Source organism: Silene latifolia, chromosome 7, assembly GCF_048544455.1.
Source record: "Silene latifolia isolate original U9 population chromosome 7, ASM4854445v1, whole genome shotgun sequence".
NCBI lineage: Eukaryota > Viridiplantae > Streptophyta > Magnoliopsida > Caryophyllales > Caryophyllaceae > Silene > Silene latifolia.
Window position 1 is genome coordinate 8,869,588 of NC_133532.1, and position 13,135 is coordinate 8,882,722.

General features: G+C 38.1%; 2 protein-coding genes across 2 annotated transcripts; one reads left to right on the forward strand and one right to left on the reverse strand.

The window, feature by feature from the left end:
- Positions 1 to 608: 608 nt before the first annotated feature.
- LOC141591627 (borneol dehydrogenase, mitochondrial-like) lies at positions 609 to 3,634 on the forward strand. Its single transcript, XM_074412020.1, has 3 exons — positions 609 to 816; positions 1,980 to 2,295; positions 3,049 to 3,634. Exons 1-3 carry the CDS (start codon positions 782 to 784, stop codon positions 3,505 to 3,507), a joined length of 810 nt encoding a protein of 269 aa, XP_074268121.1. The 5' UTR covers positions 609 to 781; the 3' UTR covers positions 3,508 to 3,634.
- Positions 3,635 to 6,537: 2,903 nt separating this feature from the next.
- Positions 6,538 to 11,642, reverse strand: LOC141591630 (ubiquitin-conjugating enzyme E2 variant 1D-like). The gene is made up of 4 exons (XM_074412024.1): positions 11,269 to 11,642; positions 9,223 to 9,362; positions 8,525 to 8,650; positions 6,538 to 6,916 (listed from the first exon to the last, which is right to left on the reverse strand). Exons 1-4 carry the CDS (start codon positions 11,300 to 11,302, stop codon positions 6,776 to 6,778), a joined length of 441 nt encoding a protein of 146 aa, XP_074268125.1. The 5' UTR covers positions 11,303 to 11,642; the 3' UTR covers positions 6,538 to 6,775.
- Between the last annotated feature and the right edge of the window lie 1,493 nt (positions 11,643 to 13,135).

Below are 13,135 nucleotides of genomic sequence, written 5' to 3' on the forward strand. Positions count from 1 at the left end.
TAGATCTTATATCTTTTTATTCTGACTTCCCAATCCCAAACTCCTCTTACATTGTACTCACTATTAGACAACAGTCCGTCTTGCTTCAAACCGCCTTATTTCAGACCGCAATAAGATATCTCACAAGTGAGAAGCACATGGGTGGTGAGAAACCCCCATGTGTTTTCCCACTCACACCCTAAATAGGTTTTTTGTGAGAGAAAATGGTATCCGTCTAATCATTTCAGACGGATATGATAGTCTGAAATAAAAATTTGTGACTAGACAAGAAGAAAACAACAAAATGAGGCAACAAAGATCAAATCGAACAGCCTATTAGTCAACAAAACTACAAAAGTATAGCTGTATAATCAATCATGTGGTAGCAAAGTTGGCTGGTGTGAGTGGTAAGGGCTCTCATCTCTTAAACAAGTGGTCAGGATTCGATTACTGACTCTTGTGAATGAAAAAAGTCAAACTTGGGAGGGATCAACCCATTAAATTGCCTTCAGTATCCCGAAGGAGATTGCCCCAGCTGTCGGTAGGGGATACTCCTGGTCAACACGAAAAAAAATAATCAATCATGTGGTGTCATGTGTATATATTGATTGACCAGATGCGTCCTCGTCGCCGTATTTTACGACATTTCTCCATATTTCATCAACTATATATATAAGCTGTATTGTCATTTCATACGATAATCTATTCGTACCACTACATTAATACTTGAGTATAGTAACGAACTAACGATAAGAAGGAAACTACGTAACTTGTTTACCTTCACCTTTGAGAGCTTAACAAAATGGTTTTTCCAGTACTTTCAGCTGCCGCAAAAAGGTACGAGTACATTTTTGACTTTTTAATTCGTATTATTCTCCTTTCGTTCTAGAAACTTTAGCAAATTATTTTAGATCGTGAATATTATTTATTCAGGGTTTTTCTAACATTTATCCGATTGGTATATGTTAGGATGCTAACTAAGAAAAGATTTGCAACTCAATTCATTCTAGTATGATAATCATGAGTTCATATTTCGATTTCTCACGATATATTGTTGCAAATCCTTACTTGATTGGATATAATAAATAAAATTCCCGTCATAAATGAGACTTTGTGCAGAATATGCGATGGTGGATAGATAATTTATTTGACGGCATATTATAATTAACTTATTTGATTAAATAGCTTATCCTAATATTTGCAAGAAAATACATAAATCTTTCAGAAGTTTAGTTACATTTGCAAGAACTCGTTTCTAGTTCTACCATTGCTAATGCTCTTTAAAAACTAATTAGAAACTGTTTGGTAGCCTTCTAAAAAACACAGTAATTCAAATACTCGTAAACTGTAAAAGTGGTAGGTTGTTTGATTGACACAATTCACATAAATTGTGAACCACAAATTCTTATTTCAGACCGTCATAATATTAACTTATAAATAAAGAATATTTTAATATGTCATCAAAGAAAAGAAAAGAACGTCTGAAATTGTCAGACGGATACCATTTCCTCTCACAAAAACTCATTTAGGGTGTGAGTGGGAAAGCACATGGGGGTGTCCCACCACCCATGTGCTTCTCACTTGTGAGAGGTCTTATTACGGTCTGAAATAAGGCGGTCTGAAACAAGACGGACGGACTGTGAACCAGTGGCGGTTTTGATGGGGTGCAAGGGCTTTGTTCAGAAATATGTAGAAGTTTGTTTTAATAAGGAACATCAAATGTTTAGTGGTTGGATACTTAATTTCCAATCCGATGGTCTTGAGTTCGATCCTTAATTTAGTCATTTTAGTTTTAGTCTTTTATTTTAATTTAGTGTTTTACTTTATCCTCGCAATTTTTTGTGTTTAAATTTTAGTTTCCGACTTACCGTCACCGAAATCATTGTTAAACTTGCACCCCCTGTGATCAAATCCTGGAATCGCCCCTGCTGTGAACTATCTTCTATATGCAATCAAACGACCCTTAAAAAGACCGTTATTAATAACCTTCGAATGTTCAGATTGGCGGGTAAAGTGGCGATAATAACCGGAGGTGCAAGCGGAATTGGTGAAAGCACCGCCAAACTGTTCACACAACATGGAGCTAAAGTTGTGATTGCGGATATCCAACATGATTTGGGTCAATCAATTTGTAAAGAACTTGGTCCTTCAGCCACCTTCATCCAATGTGATGTTACAAAGGAAGAAGATGTTAAAAATGTTGTGGACTACACAATGTCTCAATATGGAAAGTTGGACATTATGCATAATAATGCTGGCATAGGGGGTCCTCCCACACCCAACATAATCGAAACTACTCTGTCTGGGTTCGAGGAGGTAATTATATTTACACAACAAAACTAGTAATTATTTAGTTTCTTATTTTGATTTGATGACTCGTATTCTATAATTGGAACCGATATATGTAGAAAGGTCGATCGTTATTCAGTGGCGGGGCCAGGATTTGAATTTAGGGGGGCGAAAAATTTTAGGAGGGGCGATCGACTAATTTCATAACGTACATTCGAAAAAAATTCAGAAATTTAACTGGATCTACGAATGGCTAGCAAGGGCCACCCCCGGTGGTATAGATGGACGCGAGTGCGGGCTAGCACGACTAGGCACATCCCAACCCATTTGAGTGGGCTGTAATAAAATCCATTGATAGCCCACATGTCCAGTCCAGTTCAGCCCAACTCGCATATACAGTTGGGTCGGAACTGGGCCAAGCTCCTCAAGCCCAGCCAGCTTGACTGGACTGTAAAGAAACAAAAAAACTATATTTGTAATTATGGACCGAGCTCGGCCCGCATTTGAGTGAGCCTAGCTCGGAACGGCCTAACCCGCCGCCTCGTTGGTTTCAGTCCCTTATGATAACTCTAGTTCGCCTTTACACAGTTTTTTCCCGTAACTTAAATCCTGATTACGCTACTACTTATAAAGTATCAAATTGTCAAAGGATTGATAAATAAAACTATATAAGTATATTATCATATACTGAGCTAACTTGTATTAAACTCGTCTTATAGTAAAACAATCCTCTATATAAAATTGTTGGTACGCTTCCATATGACAAGTTTAATCGAGCAGGTGATGAAGGTGAACCTTATCGGGTCATTCTTGGGCACGAAACACGCGGCCCGAGTCATGATCCCAGCCAAACAAGGAAGCATAATAACAACATCAAGTACATGCTCAATCATAGGAGGTGGAGCTACATATGCGTATACTGTCTCAAAGCATGGAGTAGTAGGGTTAATGAAAAATGCAGCGGTAGAACTTGGAAATTACGGTATTCGGGTTAATTGTATTGCACCACATTTGATTTCAACTCCGATGACAAGGTCATTTCTTAATATGAAAGATGAAGATTTTTCCCAGTTTTATTCTAACATGAAAGGTGAAAGATGCAAAGTTGAGGATGTAGCACAAACTGCTTTGTTTCTTGCAAGTGATGATTCAAAGTTTATTAGTGGTCATAATCTTGTTGTTGATGGTGGATTTACTATCATGAATCCTGGATTTTGCATTTATGATTATACCAAGTAATTAATCATCATTATTTTTTTTATAGTATTATTACTATTGTTATACTCTGTTTTGGGACGGCAAACTCCATCTCACACATACTACCTCTATCTCGGTCGTTTGTTTATCTATTTTATTTTCAGTTGGCTCAGTCAATTGTTTACTATTCTATTTCGGAAATGCTTTTAATAAGCAATTTAATCCACTTGTCATCTAATGATCGACCCCCTCCTCTTTCCATTATCTTTGTGTTAAAACTTAAAACCAAAGGTAAACAAATAAACGAGACGGAAAGGGTAGTACATTATCCGTCTTCAAATGATTTTCTGACAATTCTGTCTCAAACCCGCTCCCTCAGCAAATTTTGATCACATATCAAGAACCCTGCGACAGATTTTCGTTGCAAAAATTTTTTTTTAAAAAGAAAAGAATCAGAGTATGTTTTCATTACTTGGAGCCTTAGAGAGTTAGAGGTATACCTCACAAACGGGTCAGTTGTGTCTAAAAAAATTCGGATTCGGGTTGTTTTCGGATTTGTTTATTTTTGGATAAGTTATTATCAAGTTATTTAAGGAAAACTGTCAAAATGCGCTGATAAACATTCAGGTCCGGTCAATTCGGGTTTCGAGTTAGATTCAGGTCTTCAATTCGTGTGCGGGTCGAGTTCGGGTTAGGTTATTCGGCTCGGTCAGTTTTGCCAAGTCTACTTAAAGATGACGGCTAGTGACACTCTCAGAGTCGATCAGTTTTGTCGGGTCTACTTAGAGGTGACCAAATGGCATCTAGCCTGGCCATCCCGGCCCGCATGGCCCACAATCGGTCTGTACCAGTTTAACCTACCTCCAACTCTCCAAGTTTGGCCCAACACGCAAATACACAATAGCCCGTTGCGTGGGCTCGGGCCACACCATTCACCAACCCGGCCCACTATCCAGGTTTAAACACGCACTATGCAGCTATGCTCACAGACCAAGACCATTATCACCGACATATAATTTCCTTCCCCATAGATCTCATAAGATACCGTCTCCCACTAATAAACATATTAAGAAAAAAGAAAATTTCAGTGGCTTCCTCACCCTATCATGTGAGAGGTCTCTCAATCACGCTATTGAAGTTTTTGTGTTTCCTAATTCCCAATATTATTACTTAACGTAAATAATAATTTCCTAATTCTAATTCGTAAGTCGTAACAGAAAGTAATTTGTGTTAATATATACTCTGTATATATATAACCTTGTTCCGTTCGCTAGCTCGGAGGAGATTTACCATACTTTCCTAGAACAATGGGTACGCTCGCTGATGGGAGTCGATTATGTACAAGTAAGGATGTCACTGGGGCGGGTTTTGGCGGGTCTTGCCCCACACCCACCCCACTTGGGGTGGGTGCGGGTAATGATTTGATGGGTCGTGGGGCGGGGATGGATTTTAAAAGTGTCATTCGTCACGGGTCGTGGGGCGGGTGTGGGTATCACGTGAGACCCGCCCCATACCCACCCCGCCCCGCTTCGCATGTCCCCGCTCCGCTTATACCCGCATTACTCATAAACCTAGACAAATTTATACTATATAAAAATAAAATTTATAACTTAGATAAAAAGTTTAAACCATTTTTTTCATAAACCTAGACAAATTCAATCTACTTCTTAGTTCTTACCCACCCAAATACCCAACAAACCTAAACCCCCAAAAAAAAAGAAACGTTAATCCTCAAACTATTTCGTGGTTTAAAAAAACTTGTGTACTAATTAATTAAATGTTAGACCATTTTGCGGAAATTTATTTGTATAAGATGTACAAGACTACAAGAGTACGAGACTAGTATGTTTTAGATTCAAGATTTATATTTTTAAAAATTGTTTTGTAAGAAGATAGGTAAATTGGCGGGTCAACGGGTCCCGCAGGGCGGGGACGGGTTTGAAAAGTTTAACCCGCTGCGGGTCGCGGGTCGGGTGTGAGTACGCATTATATTTCGCGGATGCGGGTGCGGGTTACCCCTCCTCCGCACCCACCCCGCCCCATTGACATCCCTATGTACAAGCAATGATTATATTAGTAATCTAATTGATGATCTATTGACTCACATCCTCGTACGGTTTCCTGTTAAGTTTCTTCATTCTAGCAAGTCCGTCTCCAAGCGTTGGCATTCTCTTATTTCGTCTCCTTGTTTTCCGACCTCTTTTTTTCATCATCTTTCGAGTGAAATAACTACTACTAACAACAACATGCTATTCTTCAAAATTGAGTATCCCTATTACCAAATTGGACCAAATGGAATTGGACAAGCTTACCAAGGCCACCTCAGATTTGTGATTTCGGATCAATCTCGAAGATTTTTGGTTTGGGAACTTGTGGATTATGCTAATAAGTCGTGGGTTAAAAAATTCGATGTTGATTTTAGGGCCAACAATGATCACAGAAGTCTGATCAGCGGCGTTGTTGTTGGCGACAAGATTTACATGCTAAAGAATTCTTCGACTGTAGTGCTCTTTGATGTGGAAAATGCATCCCTGCAACATGGTTATACATATCGTGTCGCTGTCGCCAAGGCCCGTGCCTCCCATTTGCCGCTTTTTGAACCGTTCTTGTCAAGCCCATGGCCGACTCCTGTTCCAATCCGCCAACATAAATTGGTTAGTTCAACTAACTTTGCTCTGAGTCAAGTACCCATAGTTTACAAGATATCTTCGAAATGGACGAATTTGCTACGCTAATTACTATGGATTTCTACCGAAGATTTCTTAGTCTAGTGGCTAAGACGGAGTTATTGCGGACAATCCAGGTTCGAATCCCCCCTCCCCTTTATTGTAATGTGACTATGTGCCTGTGCGCGCTCCGTGAGACCAAAAAAAAATAAAAAAATAAAAAAATAAATTACTATGGATTTCTATGATTAATTAGACAAGTTTTGCCAATTCCCGTGAAATACTCAAAAAAAATACTGGTACATACTATCTAGACACCGAATGTTCCTATTATCATCCACTCGTGCAAATTTAAATCACGACAAGCATGCGATTTTGATCATCAAATTGAACGTCTCAACAGATATGCAGAGAAAAATGGCAAGTCTATGTGTGTTCATAAATTCAAGGCAAGTCGGTCTTACAAGCAAACACGCGAATTAACTCCATTCTACAGGGTCAATAGAAGCCGGTTTCAGTTTTTCACTTTCCTGTGCTTCCATTAAAACTGGAGAATGGTTAAGTATGTACGAAATCATCAACCTGCTCAATGTTTAAGCATTTTGACATAGAAAGATAAGTCTGAATCGACAAAATGAAGCCGACTAGTAATAGGTTCCTTCTGGAGGTTGCACCAGTTTTCGGTTGTGGGAAGACGCCATTTCTTTCCTGAGGTGGGTCAAAATGTCTTCCATGGTGAAGTCCCTCTGCCAGTTTGCTAGCATTCCGAACTTCTTTGGTTCAACCTGACAACACACCGTATTGTTATTCACAAAGGATTTCAAAAACCTTCTAAAGAGGAAAGATGCATACAAGATATACAGTGAAATCTAGTAAGTCGTTAAATATAATACTCGTAAATAATAACTAATCCACAGCAAAACCTTTTCGAACTTACGAATTCAAATAAGAGTACGACATCTCAAGTAATCATTCTGGTGGATTACTAAGTGCGTAAAGTTCATACGCTTTTTAGCCAATACTCGAGATAATCAAGTAAAACCATTACGTACGTAGACAGAGAACTGCGGCTCTGAAATTTTCCAGGTTAATTTTAAAGTTCACTGGGAGACAATAAGATCATTGTAAAATCTGACGACCATTAAGCTAAACAAGATGAGCAATATTTCATCAACGGCATAACGAAGTGTGACTGTGAGAAAGAGATTCGAGAGAGAGGGAACCAACAATATCTTATTTGGTGATCAAACAATACTCCAAAAACATGTTCTTTAATCTTTACGTTTACTTTCAGATTGGTATTTAGGAGCGCAAATACAAGTAGGGTTTGAGTTGGTTATTTCGAATATACCCCTCCCTCAACTACCCGCATCAGTCATCAACTCATCACCCACCTATCCAATCTCCAACTCAACCAATCTCCATCACAACCCGAGCGTGCGTCATCAGAAACCCACCCCATCCCAAGCCACCAAAAACCACATCTCTCAACCGCCCCTTGAAACGCCCTCCCTCGCACATGATATCCTCCCCCCTCCCCAAAGGAAAAAAAAAAAAAAAAAAAATCTCCAAAGTCCAAACCTAGGAATTTTGAGGGTTTGAGTGGGGATTTAGATGGTGGGGAAGTAGGTTTTGACTTTAGAGGGGGTGTGGGCTGGTTTTCGAGGGGTGGGAAGGGCATAACGAGGGGCGTGGGTCAATACTTTTTGGCCGAGAGGAGGGTTTTAGAGGTGAGAGTGAGGGTATTTGCCCTTTGGAGCTAGGCTCGGATAGTCTAGGAATTGTTGGCTGGTAGAAGAAGAGAGGGGAAGGGTTAATACTAAGAGTGGAAACGTGTTCTCTTTAAAACTTAACCGGAAAGGAATGGTGGATACAAACTGAATACATAAAGTACCCAATCCAACGGAGTAAATGGGTGAAGGTACAGGAAGGAAGGGAGGGGATACGGGGGGGGGGAACTATTTTTTCTTTCGTAACTTCATAAGCATAATCCTCCCCAAAGTTCAAGATATTTGAAGGAAAACCTTTTTACCTCTTTCCAAGTCCCGCATCATCATAAATTATATATCCTCTCATTCCCTTCGAGAGTCCCAGTCCCTCGTAGTTATCTAAATGAGGAACTCTTTTTTCCCACTTTAAAATTTTTCCTTCAAACCAGGTATCAAACCAAAACCTATATGCTCCACCAGTCACATTCCAAAATCTTAGAATACATATTAGGTCAATACGATGCAGTCAGATCACTGAAGGCGTATCTGTTCCATCCGACACCTCAACAGAGATGGGGAATGAATTAGGAGGAGAAAACATTTTATCAAACCACACAATATTTTCCTCAAGCAGAACAACACAACTTATTTCCAGAATAACTGGCAGAAATGCATGAAAATTACCGCTCCAGTCTCATGATTTACACAAGTCATGTTGACACGTGTATGAAAGCGAACACTGGGCGGTTTCTCTGGATAATCTTTATCACAGAAGAGCTTCAACTGGTAAATGCGGCCTTCATGAACTGACTGAAATAGAAACATTTGAAATATTTAGTAGAGATACAACACGAATCGAAAAAAAAAAGAGGTAAATATATTAACATTCCGTGAAAAACAAGAAAGTAACGGACCACATGGCTTCTCAATCAAGAAGGACTGTGCAGGTAGTTAAGGAGAAAAGGGAAAGAGAAGCAAGTGGGCTAGCAAGGATGCAAATTGGAGCATAAGAATGTCAAAAGGGAAAACATTTGCAAGCACTTTGGCCAGGGGGAGAGGGAATTTACATCAGCGCAAAACATACATCTTAGTCGGCCACTCGGCCCTTTGACAGTAAATAGCAGTCTCTAGAGAATATCATGAAAACAACTACTCTTCATTATCAGATTGTATGCACCCAACACGAGGTCCAGGCCTCCAGGGCAGCGTCACATTTTCTATTTATGTGCATAACCCCAATTAAGTATATATCTATATTAGTACTCCGTACCATTTATTATAAGAGGTCCATGGTCCTTAAAATAGATACTACTAAAATTACGCTACCAACAAAAAGCATCTTCAGCAAAAGCTACGCTGAGATGTCTGACAGAGTTGCTCACATTGTGTGGACCAATTATTGTCCCTGTCCAAGAACGCATGTAAATATCGTCACTGTCATCCATTCCATAGCTGACACTGCCATCTCCAATTCCTTTCTCACCACGTTCAAGTTCCTCTAGCAACCTGAAGTTCCTGGGAACTATATGGAATAATGTAAATTACAAGCATGATCAATCACACAATTAAGATATACTGGGAGGCTGGGACTAATATAAGGTTATAATCACCACCTTTCAGACTATCAAATTCAGAAAGAATACGCCAATCGTAAGTCGTAACATAAAGATTAGTAAACAAATAAAATCAAATTCAGCCTTAGAGGTGTAATGGAGAATATGCACGGTTGTTAAGTCATTGACCAAAAGCAGTGAGAGCCTTTGAATTGTGTTAAGTATGCAAGGGTTACCACACTGCCAACGCCCAACATGTACCAGAAAAGAAGCTAGTTCAACGTTAGTGGAATGGTAAGTTGGAGCATGGTGCATAAATGGGAAGATCAATGAAAGCAGTAGAGGTTACAAGGAGGAAGACTGACATAATGTGTTTCAAAAAGACTAAGCAACTTAGAGATATAGATGTTTAGCTCATTGAGGTCAAGCATTTGTACTTCGGAGATTATAAGGGCAATAATGGAGTGAATAGTGAATCCCATCATTGACACGGAGCATATTAATGATGTGGTGAGGGTGTCTAGGAAACATTAAGCCATAAACCCTGGTTAAGCTAATGATAGGGAATGATGTTTTAACCATCATAACCACTGGTGGATCTACCCTTTAATACCAGTGGTCCCTAGACACTGCAAGGAAAAAAATGTGCATTTACCCAATTATTGAGTTAAAAAGTTGAAAATCTTCCCCATATAAATTTCTGCATATAACTACATCTTTAAAATATTTATGGGGACACCGGAAACAAATTTTCATGGTCTGACATTGGTCAGAACTCATAAGTGTCTACATACAACAAGCCAGGGGGAGCTACATAGAAGCAAGGGGTAGCATTCGTTACCCCAAATCCCAGAAATAATAGTTAAAATTATCGATTTCCGCTACCCGAAAATCTTTAAAAATACGGTCTTAGCAAAGATACTAATCTACATGAAGAAATTTTGCTACCCCAAAATTTCGATTCTAGCTACACCCCCACTCACTCAACAAGTAGGGTTAGACACATCTATTATACGAAACATGAACTTCGGTAAGATAGTAGGAGGTAATGCAACGAGCTCCTAGTGTTGCGAAACTGATAGGTGGTAAACACTCCCAGTTTCAGGTCATTCGCTGAATATCAAATTACATATGAATAGTAATTGCTATGAACAATGTCATTGCAGCACAAATTATCCATCCTGATCTCTTACTAAGTTACTATATCCGTATGCTTACGTAACACCCCTCATAGGTTCCTTCAACGAATTGTTCTCCCAAAGATATACTCGTATGCCTGAGACAATTAAACTACTTTATAGAACCTCCATTGAGCTTTCAGATTCATTTTTATGCTAAAAATGCAGTGAAGGCAGACTTAACAGAAACTTATGAACATCTGCTCTTTACTCTTTGATACACCCTCCGTCTCAATCATATTTTTAACTTGGATTAAAATAACCCTCACAATTCACAACGAATTAAAAAGGTGAACAATTGACTGGGACGGAGCGAGTACTACTCGAACTTTTCAAACAATCCAATATCAGCATTAATATTAACTTACTAAGTCTGTCACCCAAATAACTAAACTATGATGAACAATACAAATCTAAATTTCCCCCAAATGCTAATTAGAAACCCTAAACTCTGAACTAAATCAACATATCTCAATCCACAATCAACAACTCGTATAATTAACTAAAACCCACATCATATCTACACAAATTACACAACATCTTACAATCAATTAGATAAAGAACAATTCTTGATAAAACCCAGAAAAGTAATCAACAGAAACAATTAAATGCATAAAAACTATAACAATTTATGAAATAAATTAAACAAACAAAAAGAAAGAAATTAATTAATAGATAATTAAGTATAAATTCATACCAACAACACTGGATCCTGCAGAACCCATGGTCATATTTTGAGAGCAAAAATCAAAGAGTTATTCCCAGTTAAAGAATAGAGATATTTTGGCCTTAACACAAAGTGAGGTTAGCAAATAGCAAGATGATAAGTTGTGTACTTTCTATACATTTTTTTGGTCCACTATATGATTTAAAAAAGGAATTATTCTTCTTGATAATTTTAGAATAATTACTTATCTTTTTAAATATTTCTTTTTTTGATATTAATAAAAACAAGTTTCACTTATTTTTAAAATATTTTTTAGTTTAACTTATCTTTTAAAAAAAAATATTATATAGTTTTTGCTACAAAGTATTGCAAAAAATTTGCTAAATAATCTTCGAATTTGTGACATCTTAAGTGACATCAAATAAGAGAAATATATATTGTCTAGAAGATTGATACTTGTCATCTCTTAGGCTCTGTTTGGTAAATGGCATATTGGCCAAATTTCAGCATATTGAAGAGGTTTAGCATGTTTGACTCACGAATATGCTATTTAGAGTGTTTGGTTAATGAAATATTGAAATAGCATATTGGGGTCTAATATGCTACTCCCTCCATTCAATTCCACTTTACAACTTTCATTTATCACGTTTGCCAACGCAGTTTTTAGACGATAAATATCGTTAGCTGCGTGTTTGCAAAAATTATAAAAGTTAGATATTTTTAATGTATTCTTGAAGACGAATCAAATAAGATCCCACATTAATATATTTTCACTTATGTATCGAGAGAAAATTGAAGTTGAATGTCCGCTTGTAAATAGTGCGCAAAAGAGAAACTTGTAAAGTGGAGTTGAATGGAGGGAGTATTTTGCAATATGCTGCTCCTACTAGCATATTAGGTTAGCGGATTAGAAAGAAAAAATAGTGTCTTATTTACCCCCTTAAAAAATACTAACCTTCCTTTTATATATTTAATAAATAATTGAATTATATCCTTATTTGTCATTTTACAAAGAATCTAAACAATCTGCTAATCTAAAACTGTCAATTACCAAACACCTCTAAAACAATTCTGCTAAATAAATCTGTTAGTCAAACCCGCTAAATCATTATGCTAGTCACATCTGCTTTATAAACCTGCTTCTGCTAATATTATTCCGTTGTTTACCAAACATGGCCTTAATCTAATAAGTAATAACAAGTCTTAAAATAAGAATGATGAGAAAAATGCAAATCGTATCATAATAATACAAGTTACTCTGTGTCAAATTATAATCTATATTTGATAATCATATTATTTTATTTTTCCATTATTTTTTATTTTTTTTTGAAACCCAACTGGGTATATATTATCATTGATTCAAAGCAAGAAAACGTTCGACAGACGCGGGTAACTTCTCGTACCAAACTATTTTACCCGTCCCAGCCGGTAGCACATGTGCCAACTCATGAGCTATTGCATTGTTAGCCCTACTTGTAAACGACCACAAAACAGAACTAAAAGAATTACAAATGTTTAAAATATCGACTAAAACAAAAGAAAAGATGCCTCTTCCCGTCTTCTTCTTTTTAAGGGCTTCTATAACCTGCGAGCAATCACTTTCCACCACTACCGACGTGTGACGTGCTTTAGCCGCCTCTTCAAGACCGTCGAGAATCGCCACAGCTTCCGCCACATGAGGATCCCACACTTCACTCCTACTATTCGCCAAACTCCACAACACCTTTCCCGTATCATCCCTACACACCGCACCAACCCCAACCCCGACCCCTTCCTTAACTCCGGCATCGACGTTTACTTTGACCCATCCCTCTTCCGGTGCTTGCCAGTCCCTTCTCCCAGCGTCATCTCTAGCTGCTCCACTCCCCTTCGCACTCCTTCCACCGCCATCAGTATC